This window comes from Ixodes scapularis, unplaced genomic scaffold (genome assembly GCF_016920785.2).
Source record: "Ixodes scapularis isolate PalLabHiFi unplaced genomic scaffold, ASM1692078v2 PGA_scaffold9__187_contigs__length_104089568, whole genome shotgun sequence".
NCBI lineage: Eukaryota > Metazoa > Arthropoda > Arachnida > Ixodida > Ixodidae > Ixodes > Ixodes scapularis.
This window is the reverse complement of record NW_024609884.1, coordinates 28,707,328-28,727,226: the sequence shown is the minus strand read 5'-3', so window position 1 is coordinate 28,727,226 and position 19,899 is coordinate 28,707,328. Positions and strand designations below refer to the sequence as shown.

At 45.7% G+C, this 19,899-nt stretch overlaps 2 protein-coding genes across 3 annotated transcripts in view; both read right to left on the bottom strand.

Moving 5' to 3' along the window:
• Window positions 1–9,212, bottom strand: part of LOC8039825 ((Lyso)-N-acylphosphatidylethanolamine lipase) — a 52,159-nt gene extending 42,947 nt beyond the window's left edge. The window contains exon 1 of the mRNA XM_040501153.2: window positions 8,924–9,212. The gene's annotated coding sequence lies outside the window, so the exon portion shown is untranslated. The remainder of the gene's footprint in view (window positions 1–8,923) is intronic.
• A 343-nt stretch (window positions 9,213–9,555) lies between these two features.
• The window catches only part of LOC8030832 ((Lyso)-N-acylphosphatidylethanolamine lipase), a 28,808-nt gene continuing 18,464 nt past the window's right edge, over window positions 9,556–19,899 (bottom strand). For both annotated transcript variants that reach the window (XM_029980095.4, XM_029980096.4), the window contains exons 5-7: window positions 19,616–19,730; window positions 14,323–14,509; window positions 9,556–10,600 (exon numbers count right to left, since the gene is read on the bottom strand). In XM_029980095.4, the coding sequence (XP_029835955.2) occupies window positions 10,403–10,600; window positions 14,323–14,509; window positions 19,616–19,730 (500 nt within the window). In that variant the 3' untranslated portion in view covers window positions 9,556–10,402. The remainder of the gene's footprint in view (window positions 10,601–14,322; window positions 14,510–19,615; window positions 19,731–19,899) is intronic.

The window sequence follows — 19,899 nt, the reverse complement described above, 5'->3', positions numbered from 1 at the left end:
TAGCGCAAATATGTTTTTAATGACATGCGCTAGGGCAATGAAATTAGCTACAGATGTAGTGCTTATCATTGGTAATATGCAGAAAAAAAAATTTATATTGCCTAATTTTTTTTAGACATTTTATATCATACGTAGCACTTTTTTGTGCTTCGAGTCACGGTGCTTCAAATGCTCGAGCCATCCCACCGTGAACCAATATGTCGGTCACCCCACGGCTGCGTGTCGCCATCTATTCGTTGAACTAACGCCTTGTTCAAGATGGCTGCCGTGGGACCGCAGCCTTAAGCAATGCAAGTGTGACGTTTTGCATTGCTTAATGTCACAAGTCAGACTGCGTTTTTGGTCTAAACATATGTTTCGGAATCGTCATTCGCTGAGCTGCCTCCGAAAGTTGCGGTGATTGGCTCTCCGATTGTTGCGCGGGAAAGTAGACGCCCGAGCTTTTCTTAGAGTGCAAAGCGGTGCAGCGAGCCTTCCAAACAGCGCTCTTCCGAGTGCAATCCGAGGCAGCAGCTGTGCAATCGCGGCGACATATTCAATCGGGACCAAGCGACGGAGACACCTTGACCGCCTTTGCAGGCGAATGACTTGAGCGGCGGCAGTGCGCACGCGCAGCGGCGACCTTGAGGCTACACCAGACGCTTGCCAAAGCCAACCCGCAGACTCCCAAGAAGAAGGGTTGCATTTGTTGTTGTTGTTGTTGTTGTTGTTGTTGTTATTGTTATTGTTGTTGTTTTTTTGTTGTTGTTGTTGTTTTTTTTGTTGTTTTGTTTTGTTTTGTTTTTTTGCCGGTGGCATTGATTTTCGTTTTTACTTACCGCTAGAATTTTACCGCGGAAAACCCGACATTTCCCCGAATTAACCATTTAAAAATAAGGGCGCGCAGCCTGCCCGTGACTATTTGTTCTTCAATGCATTATTTTTCGGCTTTTGACAGTGCCCACAGGAAACCTTTAATCAAAAGATAGAAGGGCACGCAAGAAAAAAACATTTCTTCTCCACTATAACAACTCGGGAAGCATTTTCAGATACCGAGGTGCGGGTAAGACCCGATTTGCAAGCTGAAATGACAAGCTACGTCACTGCCGTAACTCGGAACTAGGATGGGCCTTAAATCCGGAACGGCTGTAGTCTATGCAGTTAAGCAAATTCGAAACTAACAGTACACAGAGAGCTGGCCAAAAGTCTAATCCAGTGGCCGGGATGGACTAATCGGTTAAGGCGTCGCCCCGGATGGGCTAAGGTTGCGGGTTCGATCCTCACTCCTGGTCCACTTTTTTTAGAGCTCTCTTTCCCTTTTCCTTCCCCTAACGTAAACGAAATAAATTCGAATCACACTCCTCCCTCTTCGTTCACTGCATATATACTACGTTACCAGACATTTGTTAGATTCAGCCGAAACCGGCGGAGTCTCCCACCAGATCGGCAACATTGAATCCGGAGCAGCGGAGGGTTGACTAACGATAATAATCCCCGGAGAAGGGGAACAAGGGGGACAAAGGACAAACACAAATCTCCAAGCACAGCGTGACTGGTGCGCGACTAAGTCTAAAAGAATCTGCCTGGTCCTGGTATCGAACCAGACACCTCTCCGTTTCCAGTGGAGCGATCTACCAACTGAGCTAACCAGGAGTTAGACCGTCAGTGGAGTAAACGGGTTTAAACAGCTGTCACCAGTCGAACACCAACAAGGGTAAACGGCCTGCATTTTAAGGTTATGATGTCAATGCAATTAATGCAAAGGTGAAGCAAGCTGGACAAGACTAACAATAATAATAATCTCTGAAGGGGGGACAAAGGACAAACACAAATCTCCAAACACAGCTAGGTGACTGGTGCGCGACTGAAAGAATCCGCCTGGTCCTGGCGGTGACACTGAATTACCAAACTGGTTGGGAAATCTGTTGATTCGGTGGGACAGAAACATAATCCGTGGAGATCACACCCTTCAAAGCAGTAGACGTTTGTATGAAACAATATGCCTTTTCCACATAAAGACGGCACCAAGCGGCTGGTGCACAAACTACGCTCGGTGAAGTCGGGTGAATAGATAGATCGATGTGTACGGCTGAGTCCTTGTAATCTGAGGCTTGCGGCACCGACTAGCTCCGCGGCAACAAGTCCAAACTTAAGGCCAGCTAGCGAGACTTTCCATTCTCCCCGAGGGGGGGGGGGAGTTCTTTGGGGGGGGGGGGGGGAGTTCTTTGGGGGGGAAGGGGGAGGTTGCTTTTCCGCGCAATTTTTTTTTACACCGGCAATTATCAGTAGTTTATTTTAGGGGGTACATTTTACAGCGTATGTATGTGTTCATGTGTCCGTCGCTGTGTGCGTTATTTTTTTTACATGCCACTACTAGAAGCTCGTTACATGGCACGTAAACAGCGTCTCGGTAAGGATCATGGCCGGGGGGGGGGGGGGGGGGGGGGGGGCTCTGCTTTTTCTGGATCTCACCAGGGGGGGCACGAGCCCCAATGTCCCCCTGTAGTCTACGTCTATGATGCCGGCAATCGGTTTTCCCATCACTCTAATTTTTAATTAGGTGAAATTAGGGTGAAATGACTCTAGTCAATAATTTGACATTACTTTCCGGCCTCTTTGCACTTTCTCTGCGATCAGAATGGCAACTTTGCGATCGAAGCGAGGCATGCGAGAACGAACTACGTCCTTTGGCAATACTACCGGGTCTCTGTCCTGCTGCGGACCTGCAAAAGGGTTCCCTAAAATTGTCCACAATCAAAAAGGACAAACGTTCCTATCAAAAAAATATACTAATAATAATGTTCCCATTAATACAAACCATATAACCCATATGAAACATATATTGTAAGAAAGAACCAGGACATATAATATATACACTGTTGCAGTGAAGAACGCACATGTCAATTTGATGTTTGGCTTTGGTTGTCTATCATAATTTGCCTGTCGGAGAGCGCATAAACGGGACTGCTTTTTCCCACGTTCCTTGATTAATTTGCCAAATAAAAAGCGATATTTTAATTAAATGAATGTGGCGCAGAGCAGCCGAGAATACCTTTAACTATACCTAAAATTGTAGCGTTCTACGATTTTTGTTCATCTGGGTTTTATACTCCGTATTTCATTGGCAATATAAAACAAAAATCACAAAAACACTTCTTTTTTTTTTTTTTTTTAGGGATGCGTTGCATTTAGTAATGGAGGACTCGTTTGAAGAAAAATGACCCCACGCGAGACTCGATTGAGACAGGAAAGGTATACCGCATCTCCTCACGGAGCGTCTGCCGATTTCGCTTCCGTCCACCGAGCATAATTCGAGCTCTCGCCGCTCTTTGAGGAAAGCGCAGAACTCTATGGGGTTCCTCTCGGAACTCTTCGTGGAAAAGGTCCATTGCGGTTGAAACATCGACGTACTTTATCGATGCCCAAGCAAGCAAGCAAGCGTAACAGACGCCAAGAACAGAGAACGCGCAAGTCGATTGTTTCGGCGACGGATGACCGCACAGTCGTTGCTTGACGGGGATAGGGTGCCCTCGTCGAGGCACTACACGACGGTACAGGTAGCCAATGGGGCACCGATGACGCGTCACTCCGAACATTTCCGCCACAGTCCTTGGCGATGTAAGATCGAGCTCTCCCGCCTCACAAGGCTGGTCACGGGGAGGCACAAAGCGTGCGACTTTGAAGGGTCGAAGATGGACAAGGTGATTCGATAGCTGGAAGACTAGACAGGGAACGAGAACTCCTGGCCCAATGGTTTGGGCATGCCCGCTCCACAGATCACTGAAATATATGAAGAGAAACGATATCCAAAAGGGACATTCCTCGGCCACCTCGCTGCTTCAGAAATTTACGCAAGCTTAGTTTGCACCAGGATCTCTCGATGGCAGGCGACTTTAAATCGCTAGTCACTCTGCAGCTTGTCTGAAGACAATGAAACCAGGATGCTATTAGCAAAATCCCCAGCAGAGTCAAAGTGAAAAGTACATGAACTTCTACCGATTCAGATCATAGACGCAGCTTCTCTTAGTAGCTGCTTTTCTTTTGCGACTTTGGTGGTTCGGAGGCAAAGCGCCAGCCTAAGGATCCCCAGTTGGCGGGTCCGAATCCCGGCCGAGGTGCCTGCAATTGATGAAGGCGCAGTGCAACCGAGATTTTGGGGTGCACGTCCCACTGCCCGGGCGGTCAAAATTAATCCTCAGTCCTTCGCTGGGGCGTGACAAATGCCCTTCGTTGATATGGCACGTAAAAAAAAAAAAAAAAAAAAAAAAAAAAAATTTAACTTGATTTTTTTTTTATTTATTTATTGTTTTCGCCTCGGGGCGACTCTCGGTGTCGGGTAGTGCATGATAGTTTGACCAGAGAGCGAACGTAATCTGCCTAAAATATGACACCCCGTTGTACCGCTGTTTAAGGGAGCAGCTTAGTCAGCCCAGTGTGACTTCGATAAACCCTACACTGATTACACAAAAGCAGTACAAAAACCGATTCCTATCGCAACCGGCAGTGCCGATCAGATATCGGCGCCGCCTTGATGTCCGGCCAAGTGTACACGGAATAAATACCAAGGCTGGCCACAGATGCGACGGCTCGTGTACATGTTTATCTAAAATAGACACAGCGAGCACGAATGCGAAGAAAGGCAAACCACAAACTTGAGCGAAGAATTAATGACGCCACTGGATCCAAATACAGCCGTTACGCCTCCGTCCAACGTTGAAGGGAATGCGATAGGAACGCTTTCTGGGCCTCTCAATCAGTCGGCTGCGGCGATACGAGGATAGATACGATGTATCCGATGAACACAAAGAACCATGACGCACTTTCTCGGGGAAAATAAAATGCGCGTATACTCGGGGCGGAAAACAAAAACACTCGAACGCGCGGTCACTTGCGTAATCCTGGCACGGGAACGAAAAAATAAAACACACCCGTTCGCTGCAGGTCAAAGGCTCAACAAACTCAGGAAAACACTTTCTACGTCGCCCACTGAGGGTCAGCGCGGGCGTATATATTGCACACGAGGGCATGCAATGTCAGTGTTGACCTGGAACTGGCGTTCAGAACGTGGGTCCCAGTACGTGACCCGCGTTAACCCTCAGCAGGTGAGGTAGAAAATTCAGCACTGCGGCTTTCTATCTATAGGCGTGTTGCTCTCAGCCAGGGAGAGTGTAAAGTGAGCTGCAGTATTTGATTATGCACAAGTCAAGGTCGCTTACAAGCGTGTGTCAGCATGATCTGTCCACGAGCGGTAACAAGCGTATGAAAGAACTAAACAAAATGTTTAAATAAACAACACCAAAGTGCCAGCTCGCGCCCTTTCAGCGTCTTAGCAAAATACAAATGCTTTTCTTGCTGTTATTTTATTAATATTTTTCGAAAATTTATATTACCCTATGAAATACGGCCACCTCGGCGCCCGCGATATAGACCACTTTCGAAAGTTACGTGCCGATTATCAGAAGGTTTTTGGAACCCCTGCACAAAGGCGGAACAACTGCCATCGTGGAACGTGCAAGTCATTCCATCAGATAGCGAACGTCGGAGCGCGGTAAACGCTAGGAGCCGACGATCCAATCAAACAGCTTCGAAAGTGCAACGCCCTCCTCCTTTTTCTGTGGGGTGTTTTTTTGGCCTTCTAATTCAACCAAACGCATAAAGCGTGCCGTCACGTTGTGGTTTTAGTCCGTCATTGCGCAGGGATCCCACATCTGCCGACAGAGGGCAGTATCTCGAAAGGGGTCTATACTCGTTGTCACGTCAAGAGTTTTGCACATTATCCGTGCGCTACGCCGAAGTAGTTCCTACAATATTTAGTTGTCGAAGGAAGAAACTATGTTTTTGTGACGTTTGAAGCGTGCACGTCTTGATGAAATAACAAAGTTAATCGGAGACGCACCCACAGATATATTAATCCGACGCATAAAGGGGAAAATTAGTAACATTCCGCAAAAAAATTGAAATCTATTTGTTCTTCTTTTTTTTTTTTTTTTTTTTTTTTTACGACGGTGGAGGAATTTTTTACTGTTCAGATTAGACGTGACGCAGACGGTGGATTGTCCTGATCGGACGCCGATGCAGTTACGAATCTCAAATCATGGCCAACGCGCATCGGTATTTACGGTAGAGATGATGTTTAAACATCTTTCTATGGCGTAGGTGCATCACCCTGCCCAAGGGCCGCAGGGGTATAAAAAAACTCTTCTTTCAAGAGTCGCAAAACCGAAAATAGTCTTCTTAAATACCAAAAAAATTGAGCTGATGACCGTTCATCGTTACAACTACCCGAGTTAGGGGGGGCTTTTACCGTTGCCCCTTTAACTTGAAACGCTCTTCGGCTAGGTGTTCGGCATTTCGTGAAGCCCAGATAAAAGTGAAGCCTGGATAAAAGCGTGGCCGCGAGGCTCGACACTAATTGGTTGACGGGTGGGAGAGGAGGAGTGCGGTGCTCGACACTGATTGGATAACGGAGAGGGCATGTGACCAGAGGGGTGGGCGAGGAGGAGCTCGACCATCCGTGTGCACTAAGGGTGAGGAGCTCGATAGTATACATGGAAGGCCCTGGAAGATCGGCAGGTTTATCAGCCCGATTAGCGACAGCACCCGTGTCACTAGTTGCGTGCAATACAAGCCAAGGCAACGCCAGGGAAGGCTGGGGAGGAGAGGAACCTCCTCTCTAACGTTCCTAGGGCTCTCCTTTTCGCCCCTCGCCCTCCTCTCCCTCCCGCCTTCCCAGTGCTTGCCCTTTCTCTCTTCGGCTGCACTGCACACAACTAGTGACACGGAGAATAGATACAACACGAAGTGTACACATGACACACGTTGAACTATTTGATGAAAAGTGCCGTGAAAGTTAGGCGTCTGGAAACTCAGAGTATCGCTAAACGTTTGTGATGTTAGAATGCTTCACGTATGCAATACAATCGCCTAACAATTTGCCGTTGTTTTTTTTTTTTTTTTTTTTTTTTTTTTTTCAGTTTTGGGATGTCGAATATATTTCAAATTATCGGTTTATTTGTATTATTTATTTTTTTTTTTTTTGGGGGGGGGGACAAATTGTGAAACTGGTGTTTTTATTCGCTGCATCCGGTTAGCTAACAAGTTACAGGAACTACTAGGACCTTGGGAGATTGGACGATTATGGAAGTTCGCTATGCTGAAGAAACTACCCTCGGGGACAATTTTTTCTGGCATTTCCGAAGAAGTGAAGACTGCGCGAGCACAGCTGGGATCGGTGCTCAATGCGAGCGAGCGCACGGGCACCCATAGCTTTGACTCGACTGCCAAGAAAAATTGTCCCCAAGTCTTGGGGACTCCAGCGAAATCGACGGCACCAGGCGGCTAGAACAGAAAGCGGTAGCGGCAGGTACACTCTCTAGCCTTCCAAAGCGAATCAGATATTCACAGCGCCTGGCGGTCAAAACACGAAGCCGTGGAAGTAGCTTCAAAAACACGTGATAAAAATCGCCACCAAAGGACACCAGGGACAGGGTTTGGTGCTGAATTTCTTACAGTCTGCTTAAAGAGGCACGAACCTTGAACGTCGGTGAAACCAGAATCGCAAGTCATGTGGCAATAAAACATTATTCGTTATTTGTTAAACTAATAAAAACTTCTTGGGCTATGTAGACTTCACGTGAAAATTCGGTGCAACTAGAAGTAGCGTGTTGTTTTCCCTTTTTGTGTAAATTACCTAACTTTAAAAAAAAGAAATTGGAAGGTGGCATCGGATCTTTGTGCGGTTGTGCTGTTTCCTTGCTATGCACATCAGGTAACGTTTGCACACCATATTGTTTCAGGTTAAGAAAAGCAGGACAAGCTCCTTGCACGAAGGCCTCCACCCTTTCCCCTTTAGCAGAGCGAACGCTGGAGAGGACGTGACAGAGGAGGCAACATCAACACCTGTTGGGCAAGTCCACTCGCCTCCTCTCCAGCGTTAGCTCTGCTAAGGTGGAAAGGGTGTAGACCTTCGTGGGAGGAGCTTGTAAAATGGGTTTTGTACGCCTTTAGTACGACCCCCTAACACTATCAGAGTTCATAGAGACCCTCTCCAACTTTCAGGAAACTGGGATCGATTGAAACACTACAGACGTTGTATCCTTATCAAAAGTGCATGGTGCTCCAATAAATCTCAAAGGTTGCAAAACATTTAAAAAAAAAAAAAAAAAAAAAAAACAGCAACAGCTGGGCCGCGTGCGGTGCGGGGGGTCAGACCCGGCATGGCCAGCAGTGTTCTAGGATCACTACAGCCAACACGTTTGCTTGGGTGCTGGAAGATCCCTAAGTCTCGCTTATAATATCAGTTAGAAACGCACACATACAAAGGCAAAAAAAAAAACAAAAAAAACGATAACTACAGATGTTTTGTACGGACGAAATGTGTCGCGCTAAATGTACAGGATAAAGGCGTCTAAAATACTGCCAACATAAAACGAAATAAACAGCTGGTAAGTCCCCAGGAACTACTTAAATTCAGGACTATGCGAAAACACCGGCTGCCCGGCCTGCCTACGCAGCTGAGATTCGCGCGCGATGCGTCATGAAACCCTACGTCGAGCAATCACCGAGAAAGCAGCGCCCGTTCCATAGAGCTGACAGCGAGTGTCGAACACATACGTCTACACAACAAATCAAACACAATACAAACGCGAAGAGCTGTCATCAAAGTTTGAAGCACTCCAATTCCGGAAGTCGTCGACGGATCGAATTCAAGGCCGCCCAGCTCGCTTTATAAAACTGCCGCTATTTAAATTCGCTACACTCCAAGAGCTCGTAGCGCCGTTAGAGTCGTTAGAGCAGCGTCCGATATCGACCGGATGGCAACAACATTGATCACTCTCCGAGAAATTAATAAAACAAAATACCAATTAAAAAAAATAAAATCTAATTGGGAGGCAACCGCGTGAACGGAACACGCATCAGCTGAGACTGCGCAGACGGTACTCACCAGGCGCAGGCGTCGACTTGAACGTCTCGCTTTGGCAGACTGAAGCAGACGACGGAACGACGGCTCGAAAAGGACGCCATAAACGAAACAAGAGCGCGCGCGCTCTCCGAGGGAAAGTGGAAGCGGGAAACAGGCGTGCTACAAAGTGAAGGTCAACGTGTTATCTCTGGGTTGCCTCGTGCTATAATCCGGCAGCATTGGAAAGAATCGGCTTCCTTGAACATTCCGCAACAACGATTACGCCACAAGTGTTCGAATACGAACTGACGCTAAGGATGTCTCGTGATGTTTACACCCTTGGCGCTTGCCTCCGACTCCGGGGTTCAAAGTTCCAGTTTCGGTTTAAAAGCCGCGCTTTTTTGTTTTCTTTACTGGGTGTTATTTTGCAGTCACGAGGCGATATGACCGAAGCAGTTGGGTAAACCTAGCTAGAGCCCATTTGTGTGGCCTTTTAATCAAGATTAGGTGTCAACGGCGCAATTGTTGAATATCTGCTATCAGCGCCGCGTTCGCGGGGATGACAGTGTGCGACCCTGGTAATCATTGACAAGACCAGACCTCCCATAGCAGGCACAAACAAGCAAACAACAGACGGTTTTCTGCCGTCAACACCGGCTTAAAGAGACAAACAATGAACGCTGAAAATATGTTTATTAAATAAGACGCAGCGGCACCAGACTGCTAATGCCACAACATATCACAAGCAGCGGACTCGACCCGGGTACATTTGTAGTGCAGCGTTTGCTTTGTTCACGTGATCCGCCCGCACTAACCACGTGCCGGTATTCTAGCCCATAAAGTGCCCACTTTGCTGCAACGAAGTGCATAAAATGATGGCTTCTTGTGGACCCACTTGTGTGCCTGTATAACATACTCATAAAATGGGTTACATAAGGGCAACACAAGTCAGTGCCACAATGTTTCATGTGTTATAAAATAGGCACATACATGCTGCAAGGTAAATGGGTGTTGCCAGACTTTAAAATAAATTATAGCTCCCTTAGCTCATATCCCTCCAAAATAGACTGCAAGACATTGAAGTGAAGATGGAACTAAGCTACACCCATTAGAGGTAGAATCTAATGCTGCCCTCTCCAGCAGGCTCAGACAGCATGTTTGCTTGCAGTTCAACAACACCAACTTGGCTTGAAGTGAACAGTCCAGTGTCATTTTAAATTACTTCAAAATAGTGCTACTAAACACCTAGAAAACCTCAAAAAGTGTCAAACAAAAACCCTCATCACCAGCTGAACCTGCAGCCTAAACCACCCCACCATGATGTTTTAACACTTTTCCTGTCAAATTCAGCTAAAAACAAAGAAAACAACAGAATAAATCCAGATCACATAAACTACGTGAAAACTAAGTGAAAGGCTCTGCAAGCAACTAATTTGTTGCACCATTACGGCTAGGTGAAAAACTGAGAATGTGGGTGAGAGACATGAGGATGGGGGAGCAATAAGGCGGCAGAGTGTGAAGCTACAGGAACACTTTGCTTCGAAGCAGCTTTGCGCTCGACGCGAGGTTCTTTTCGTCTGCCTTCTCGTCGTCCTCATTCTCGGTGAGTGCCCGAATGATCCTCTCGGCAGCGTCCGTGTTTCGGCAGAGCTTGCACACCATGTCGTTGAACTGGTCTGGCCGATCAGCAAACACGTGGTGTCCCGCCCCCTCTATGATCTGCAGAGAGAAAGTGCAGTCACAGTTAAAGCGACCCTGCAATCAGTTTCCATCTGTTTGCAGGTTTCTGCAGTAACTACTCATAGAGCACAAGCCTTAGTGTTCAGCCGTAGTGTTCACAAAAGCTAAACAGATCTGTTTGGGAGGAAAGGGTATGCTACCTTGAACCCAGATGTACCCCACTAATCTGTGCAGCCTATAAATAAAAGTATCCTTACAACTATAACCCCAAACACCTTTACAGGTATGTCAACCCAGCCTTGGCTGCAGCCTGCCTAAGTTTCCAGAATGGATGAATGTCAGGACAGGCAGATTACAGTGGTGCTTATACAGGGTGTTTCTCGGAATGCTGGCCAAATCGGTCAAGCAAAATTCAGAAATCACACAGGAAAAAGGTTAATGTCATATTGGTCTCTACAAAAGGCCCATGTATTTAGGAAAATTAACATTGTTTCGTATAATTAGGTTCCTAATTAATTTTGAGTGCAGTTTCCGACCGATTTTTCGGACGCTGATAATTCAGACTTGTTCAATATTTCGGACCCAAAGGAGGAACCGCAACCACCCCGACAAAAATAGTGCATATTCATGACCGATTTTTCGGACACCTTAGGTCCGAAAGTTCACTTTTTTGGACAAAATCGTTCGAGCGGTCAGCGGGAAACACCACCAAGAAGCGGCCATTTTGGATTCTATGTTGGCTGCACATGGATTGGCTTAGTTTCGCAGCGTACCGCTCGGTGACGCGTACCGCTCGGTGATGCGGTACGGCTTTTTTTTATCTAGCTGTGCATCATCATCATCATCACTGTTATTACCATCTTGCTATGTTCATTTGCCATTGCAGTTGTGGAATTGCGCCTCTCATCTCGATCTGGTCTCTGAGAATTGTGTTTTCGGACTACGTTGACTACTCTGGCTTGGACGTCATTGCCCCCATCTGTTCTTCTGCCGCCGCAAAAAGTCGCTAGGAAGCGCAGAAAGTACTCAACCATAACGCTAGAAAAGAAGACAGCGATTCTCAAGCTAACAGAAAGTTGCCGAACACAAACGGAGGCGTAACCTGAAACAAGGCACACAGGTGTGACCTGAAACAAGGAACTATTTAAGGCTTTTTTAAGCCCGTGTAGACGTAATAAAGGAAAGTTTTTTTATCTGCCGATTTTTCGGACTGCTCTATTATTCTGACGCTTTTTCTGTTCCTGCGAAGTCCAAAAAATCCGTCGGCGACTGAAATTAACTTTTTAGTTTGTAAATATAAAATCATGATTTCGATGAGAAACTTTCTGGGCATCATTGAAAACCACTAAATTAGTCCACTTTGCAAAGATAAAAGAAACATGCAGCATTTTATGGCATTCCGAAAAAACACTAAATTCGGACACGTTTTTAAGTTTCAGTTTCCCAACGGGTATACGGCCGCAGGCATCTCCATGCCAGTGGCCCTGCACTCTCATGACCAAAGTGTGCAACTAACGTGAGCTGCCATGGATTCTTTGAATAATGGAGGTAAACACAAGAATCAACGCTTATTCTTGTAATGTCCTTCAAGCAGTACAGTGTTTCATTTTGCCTGCAAGAACCACACCCTTCTCACCTAGAAGGGAGGCGAAGTGGTGGGTGCGCACTTTGGCCACTTCTAGTACAACTTCGCTGCAGAAGGCCGAGTTCAATTACGTAGCCTCAGTATCGGGAACCACAAACTCTTAGTCATTCAAAGAATCCCTGCTCTCTCACAACACACACCTCATCAATCATAGTCATTGAATGTCGTGTTGGGAACTTGGAGTTGTATCATACTAATACGACCCCAACTTTATACTAATATGACTTAATACTAATAGAAATAAAAAAAATGCGCCCAAAATCAGCCTTTTTTCTTTTTTTTGAACCATAAAATGCTGCGTAAGACTTGTATTTTTATAATGTGGGCTGATGTAGTGGTTTAGAGTGGTGCCCAGAAAGTTTCTAACTGAAACCATACCTTTCATTTACCAATTAAAAAGTGAATTAATCAAAAGCAATTAGGAAGCTAGTACATAATACCAAATGCTATTAATTTTTCCAAAATATGTTTTTTGGCAGAGACCAATATAAGATCAACTTTTCTTTTGTGATATATCCTTTCGCAGGAGTGAATAAACCAATCTCACCGAGCGTTGCATGCGTGTATGGCGCCATTGTAATTGAAGTTCACAGGAAGCAGAGAACAGTGAACGGGTCAGCTCGTGCTGTCTCAGGCTCTACTCGTGCCGACCCGCAGCGGAGTTGTCGCGCGTTCAGAGAGACTACAGTTCCCCCGATGCATGCCAGCACTGGCGGCGTAACAAAACTGGCTGGTGAGATTGGTCTATTGGCCAGCGTTCCGTGACACACCAGGAATAGGAGACTGTGGTAGGAAGCTGCTCTGGACGTGCATCTCCAGGACTTGTTGAATAGAAGCCAGAAAGTCTCAGCACCCTGGGGACATTTGGTGACCCCAGAGCCTGCCTTCTACAGCAGGATCTCATTAATTCAAACTCCAGGAAGCCACAAATTTTGTTTGAATTACCAAAAGTTTGAATTAACAGAAATGCATCGAAATATGATGCAAGATAAAAGTATGATTTGTCATGTGGATAGCCACACATACAAAGCAGATATTTTATGATTTCCTCTACACAGGCATACTAATCATAAGCAGGTATGCCAGACATGAAACATTGGCGAAATGCATGAGATAAGTTTATTCATCCCTCAAAAATGTTGTCTATCGTGGACTGCTTAAACAGCACATCAACACCTCAAATCAAAATGAAGCTTATTCATCCAGCAAAAAAGTTGTCTATTGTAAACTATTAGCCCCGTTGAGCGTGCTTCTTACCGAGCACCAGTGCACAGCGGAGAAGCAACACCATCGGAAGCGACCTCCACGGGTGTTGCTCCTTCACAGTGCACCGGTGCTTGGTAAGAAGCGCGTTCAAGAAGTACCTATTACCGTATTTATTCGAATATAAGGCGAGGTTTTTTTCCAAACTCCGTGGTCTCAAAGTCATACCCCGCCTTATATTCAAAGCTCAGTATAGCAATATGACGATTTTTTTTCTTTTTCTTGGGTCCTTCAACTGCCCCCTCGCCTTATAATCGTGACCGCCTTATATTCAAATAAATACGGTAATTACATAAAAACGCCCTTCGAATCAAGGCCTGTTAACACCTACAGCGGAGCACCAAATCGGCACTGAAAAGGATGCTGAATTGGTGCTGATGCTGTGCCGAGTTGTCAATTCAGCAGCGATCATCGGCACTGCGTCACCGCTCACCAGTGTGAAACAGCGCGTGAAAGAGATGATGCAGGTTCTTGTGCTGTCGGAGCTGTGGTCCATGTTTGTCAGACTCTCTCCTGCTTCTTTTTCTTTTACCATCACAACATCAGATAGCAGAAAAACTGAATCTTTTTCCAGGCGCTGTGCAGCGGCGGTGAGTACGCCCCAACACTCACCGACATCACCGATGTAGTGATGCTCTCAGCGTCACATCGGCGGTAAGTCACGTGCAAGTCAGAGCTGCATCGGCACTGCACTGTATCATGTATGTATGAACCAGCCTTTAAGCGGTTTATGAATACTTTGAGAACATAGTGGGCTAACCAAAATTGTGAAATTTGTTTTAATTAACCAGAAGTATGAAATAGTATCAGAATTTCAATTACTGAGTTCACTGTACTTAAGAAAGGTCCCCACCTCAACATCCACCTCGCTCTCCTCTCGAACCTGCTGCACTTGGATGCCGGGCTGCTTGTCCACCCATGACTTGGAGCCATAAATGAAGGTCATGGGAACTCCCACGTGGAGCTCCGCTATCCGGTTCACCATCGGGTGCCTGGCCCAGCCGTACTGGGTCATCATGGCCTTGAATGCAGACTCCCCACTGCCAGTGCCAGAGAGAAGACAGAACGACATGCTTTGATAACAAGCTCCAGCCACCTCGGAGAAACTGTTTTCCCAACTGATCCCAACCCATGGAAAATTTGATTAAAGCAACCCTGAAGTACCGGGATAGACTGGGAAAATGAAACCCAGTTTTCCGGCCCGCATGAATAAACTACGCATCACAGAAAGCTTTAACTCCGCTAGAATGTGACGCTAGCGGTGGTGATAGAATGCGAAAGTTCGAGCAAATGATGTTACCTAGATCAAAAGATACAAAAGAAAAACAAAATTTCTTTATGAGCTGACGTCCACCTAAGCCTAATATTCATAAAACCAAAATTTGATATTGTAGGTGCCTGTAGCAATTATGACAGTGAAAAAACTTGGCAGCCAAAAAACAATGTCATCTTTCGAACCGAGAGTTTTTTTCACTGAAATAAATGACACAGGCGTCCACCATCTCAAATTCCGGTTTGATGAATATTAGGCTTACCGTAAAATCCCGAGAGATGCCCCACCCCCGAAAGATAGCCCACCCCAATTTTTGGATTGGTTTGCTATATTCTTTTAAACACCGAAAGATAGCCCACTACTAGTAATAGTAGTGTTGTGTGTACCGTAAAAACCCAAATATGTTTTTTTTTTTTAAATTTTGCTATGTAAAATTTGCGGCTCGTATTATACGCGGGTCCTAACAATTTTCAGCTTCGATGAGGCGCGATCTAACGCCGTTTGACGTAGTTTCGGTTTGAAAGCAATAAGGCGCTCAAAACAGCTATCATCATCATTAAAATCACAATGTTCTAGGCGCCACCATCCGTCAACAGTGAGGCTCGGCAATGGCGTCGTCGCGAAGGCGATAATCTACCGCCTTCAAAAAAAAAGCACTTTTGGTTGCAGAAGGCATCGGCAACAGGGCAGCCAGACGACAATTCGCTGTAAATGAGGGCAGCATCCGCGGATGGAGACAACAAAAGCAAGCTATGTTTGCGTGCAACGGAACGAGAAGAGGCTTTAGCAGCCCGAAGAATGGCGTGTTCGCCGACGTCGAGGCAAGTCTCAGCGGAACGGCAAGTCTCAGTGGAACGGCACCTCGCCGTAAGCACCGAGCTGCTGCATGAGAACTTTGGCGAGCCGACAATGGGTTACTCGCTTTATGCGCCGTGCCAAGATTTCACTGCGTCGGCGCTCGCTCGTCGCTCGTTCTTTCAAGTGCAGGATTTCAAATGCGCTCGACGGCACTGAAGAATTCGCTCAATGGCCTTTGGGAGGAGGCGTCGGACAAGGAGTCTGACGGACGTGATGACAGTGATTTAAGGTTCAGTTATGACGCAAATAAGGAATATTTTCGTAGCCCTGATTTTGTTTCGTATTATACGCGGATAATCTTTTTTTTCACAGTCCTCAAATTATGTTTTCTATTATTTGCCGGTTTTCACGGTACTCTTCTACTGGTCCATCGTTCGTTTGCGCTGTATTCTCGTTCCAACAAGCTTCGAAGGGACACAACCTAAAAATAGCAATTTTTTTAAACTTTTCTTGATTGTACACCAAAAGTTAGCCCACTTCATATTTTCACCCGATTTGCTCTTCATGTTAGTTGGGCTACCTCTCGGGATTTTACGGTAGGTGGATGTCGGCCCATAAAGAAATCCATTTTTTCTTTCGTATCTTTTGACCCAGGTTAACGCCATGTGCTCAAACTTCCTAATTCTTTCACCACCGCTAGCATCCCATTCTCACCGAGTTTCGGCTTTCTGCGATGCATAGCTTATATATGTGCAGGCTGAAAAACCGGGTTTCATTTTCTCAATCTAACCCTAAAGTTTGCTTTTCTGGTTGACAACCCCGGGAAGTACTGACCTAATAATTCTAATCTAGACAGATGATTCCTTTCCACATGGTAAATCTTTTAAGCAGGAAGTTCTGAAACTCCCAATAGTTTGAAAGCATTTGAAAATTTAGGAGTTCTTTAAAGGCTTCGGTTCGGCCAGTTCAAATACTGCAAACACGTTAGAGACCGGATAGATTCAAATGTTGCAGATGGTTCAGAAGTTAAAAAGTTTCCACTTTTTTTGGTATTGAGTTTGCACAGGTAAGAAAGACTCCATCAAAATTTTAGCCCAAAGGGTTCAATATGTAGAGAACTATCTCGGTGAGCTTTGTAAATTCTGCATGTGTGTAGAGTTCATACTTTAAATCGTGTAACTCAATAAAAAGGGTTTAATTTAAAGATATTCCTTTAAAGGGCAACTCCAATCAATACTTATTTTAATTTGGGAATATTACAGTTTTCAGCTAAAGCAGTGTCCCTGAATTACAAGGTATAATTTTGTTTTCTGATATTGTGTGTAGTTTTATAAATATTGCAACTCAAAAGTTTGGTTTTGGGTGTCTACAGCAAAACCGAAACCTTCTGTCAGAGGGATGGCAACACTGATCATCAGTCGTACGGCCACAACGTGACGTCACCGTGGTGCTGCAGTATGTGGTACAACCAATCAACCGCAGCCCCATCGCGACGTGACGTCACGGGGGTGCTGTGCCAACGTCCCTTGACTAAAAGCTAGCCAGCTCGCCACTCACTAAAGAGCAGTTGGTCGCTTCTCTAGAATCGGCTGGAGTATGTGGGTTCACTTTGACGTAATATTTCGGGTGTGATCATGTCTCGTACCATAAAACGATACCAATCATTTATTTTGGTTTCGTTTTCGACCGGAGTTGCCCTTTAAGAAGGGGTTGTGATAGCTACATAGGTTCTGTTTCCATCATGTACTTATGGGGCCCGGTGGACATTGGCGGCAGGAGAATTGTAACAATAGGTTGGATAATTCGCTAGAATTTGTTAATTCACTTTTTAATTAAGGGTTAGATGAGTCATCTTACAATACACTTTTAAAGGCAGTCATTATCAGAGACAAAATCAATTTACACAATTTGCAAAAAGGAAATGTGCTTTGAGATATTCCTTGACCAGTTTCGTATTTTTGTCGTCAGATTCCGAATTTGGACACGGAAACAGCGCCGGAAGTCCTGCCCACAATAAAGCTTTGAAAAGTAAAAGTGACATAGGTAGTCGTTTCAGTCACACTGTCAACATCTCGGCAGTGCGTCCTTAGGGGATGTCTGCATTGAGTGTCGGAATTGTGCTTAGTGTTGTTTCAGGATCTTCTTGTAAAAATGTGCCTCGTCCGCCATAGGTGGGAAAGGCCATGGGACCACCAGCGCCTGGATAAGAGTCTTGCAGGCAAGTTGATGAGCCAACTCATTACTGGCAATCCCTGTGTAGCCTGGCACCCACACCACCACGACCGAGCCAGGGGAAAGTTGTGAAAGGGCGAAGGAGAGCTTTACACCACTCAAAACCCCCGCCCGACTTTTTCTCTCATTTCAGATTAGATCCCTCCTGCCCCAATTGCCCCTGCCCCTACGTAAACATTGAGCATTTCCTGTCTGCGTGCCCCACAGCCATCTGATCTCCCCACTAACCCAACCCCCCTCCTCCTCCACACTGGCTTGTGTGGCTGGCCTCGGCGGCTCACGCAGATCAGCTGGCTCTGGTCCGCTTCGCGGAGGAACACCTCTAGGGTCTTTATTTGACCCTCAATGAAGTCATTTCTCTCTTAGAAGACGCACAGGCGGCTTGACTGCCGAGATAGTGACGAGGTGCAAAACACGAGTCTGTCCCTCCCATACCCATGAACGAGGAAACGGTTTGCGGAGCTTTTCTGCATAAGATGTCGGAATCGGGCAACAGTAGGAAAATCGATTGCTGAATATCTCAAAGCCTGTAGCCTTTTTGCAAAATCTTTAAATTGGTCTAGCCAATAATAGTAATTGGCATGAATACTGCAAGTGCAACCAGACCCATCAAAGCATCAACTAAAAAGTTAATTTCAGTAAATTAGCCTACTGATCATGATGGTTATCCTCCCACCTAATGTCTGACAAGCCCCACAAACACACAATGAAGACGGCATCCCTGTAACAGTCGCCCCCTTCTCTTTTTAAATCTTTTTAAATTCAAAGACATCCTGCTACTTGCAGTACAACCCACTTTTTAGCTTCATTTCGGGGATTGGATTGGCAACATAAATGCAAAATCGCATACTCCTAACTGACAACAAAGCAGCTTCCAGTGACTTCACCTACTAAGAAGGCTAACAAATGTTAATAATAATAATAAAAAAAAAGAGGCCGCATCTCCAAGTGGTGAATGATGTTGATTGGGGCGAAGCTCTGGTGGTGCTGATGATACTGATTTTATTGTTCATAGGTAGTGCTGATGGTGCTGATTTTTTTTTTTTTATTGCTCACAGGTGGTGCTGAGTTCCGGGTTGCGTTTCAACTTCATTATTACTGCTTTATGGTCGGTGAAATGCAGAGCCAGTGGTTCTTCTAGCGGATCAGCCTGGATCTGCTAGAAGCTGTGGGAATGCATCTCCACCGCGTAAGTCAACGGTCCATGTCAGAAAGAGAATGTGTGGTATGGATCGTGGTTATATACGCAGTTGAGCATTTGACCGCAGCGCCCTCTCGTCTATAAACGTTGAGCCAATGCATGCAAAGTTTAACGCGATTATATACGCATCTGACCGCAGTGCCCTCTCCTCTATAGACGTTGAGCGGCTACATGCAACGTAGGAGCGTATGTTTGTTGTTTTTTAAAGTGGGCCGATCCCGGAGGCAGTGCAATCGATGTGAGCACGGACACCGGACGGATGGACAAGGCTAGACCCTAAGGAGCTTCGCCCCTAATAATAATATTTATTTCAGCTTAGGAAAGCCACAATACAGCAGAAAGGTTGGAGCCCATACCAGCGTAGGCCTGCTGTGCCGTTGAAGATAGGCGATGATGTAGGATACTATAGATAGACATAATGATTAAAATGTTACTGGAATTACTTGCGTTGGTGTCCCCTGAATTTGTATAAGAGCATGCGCACCAAGAGGCTCCCCCTTTCTTTTTACCCCAAACAATGCAACACATAAGTCGAGCTCTTCAACCCATAACTATGATATCTAGTAAGAATGAAGGAAATGCATCATCTTTCTCTCTTTATCCGGCCATACAAGAATAAAGCAAAACAAATGTCAAACATACCTGGGAAATTGAGCGTTGCAGTGGTAGATGTACCGAGGAACCGCTTCACTATCCTGCACAATGTGTTCATATTTCTTGCCAATGTCTGCTCGGATTTTCTCCACGAGCAAGGGACCTGTGGGAAAGAGAAAGCCGAAGATTAGCAACTTCAAATACAACAAGAAACAAACACCTTAACTAGCAGACTAGTGCACATCCAACACCAAGATTTGCGAATTCACATGAAATGGAAATGTTTGGAAACCAACGCAATGCGGTGCAAGACATAAGCATGCAGGTTGCTT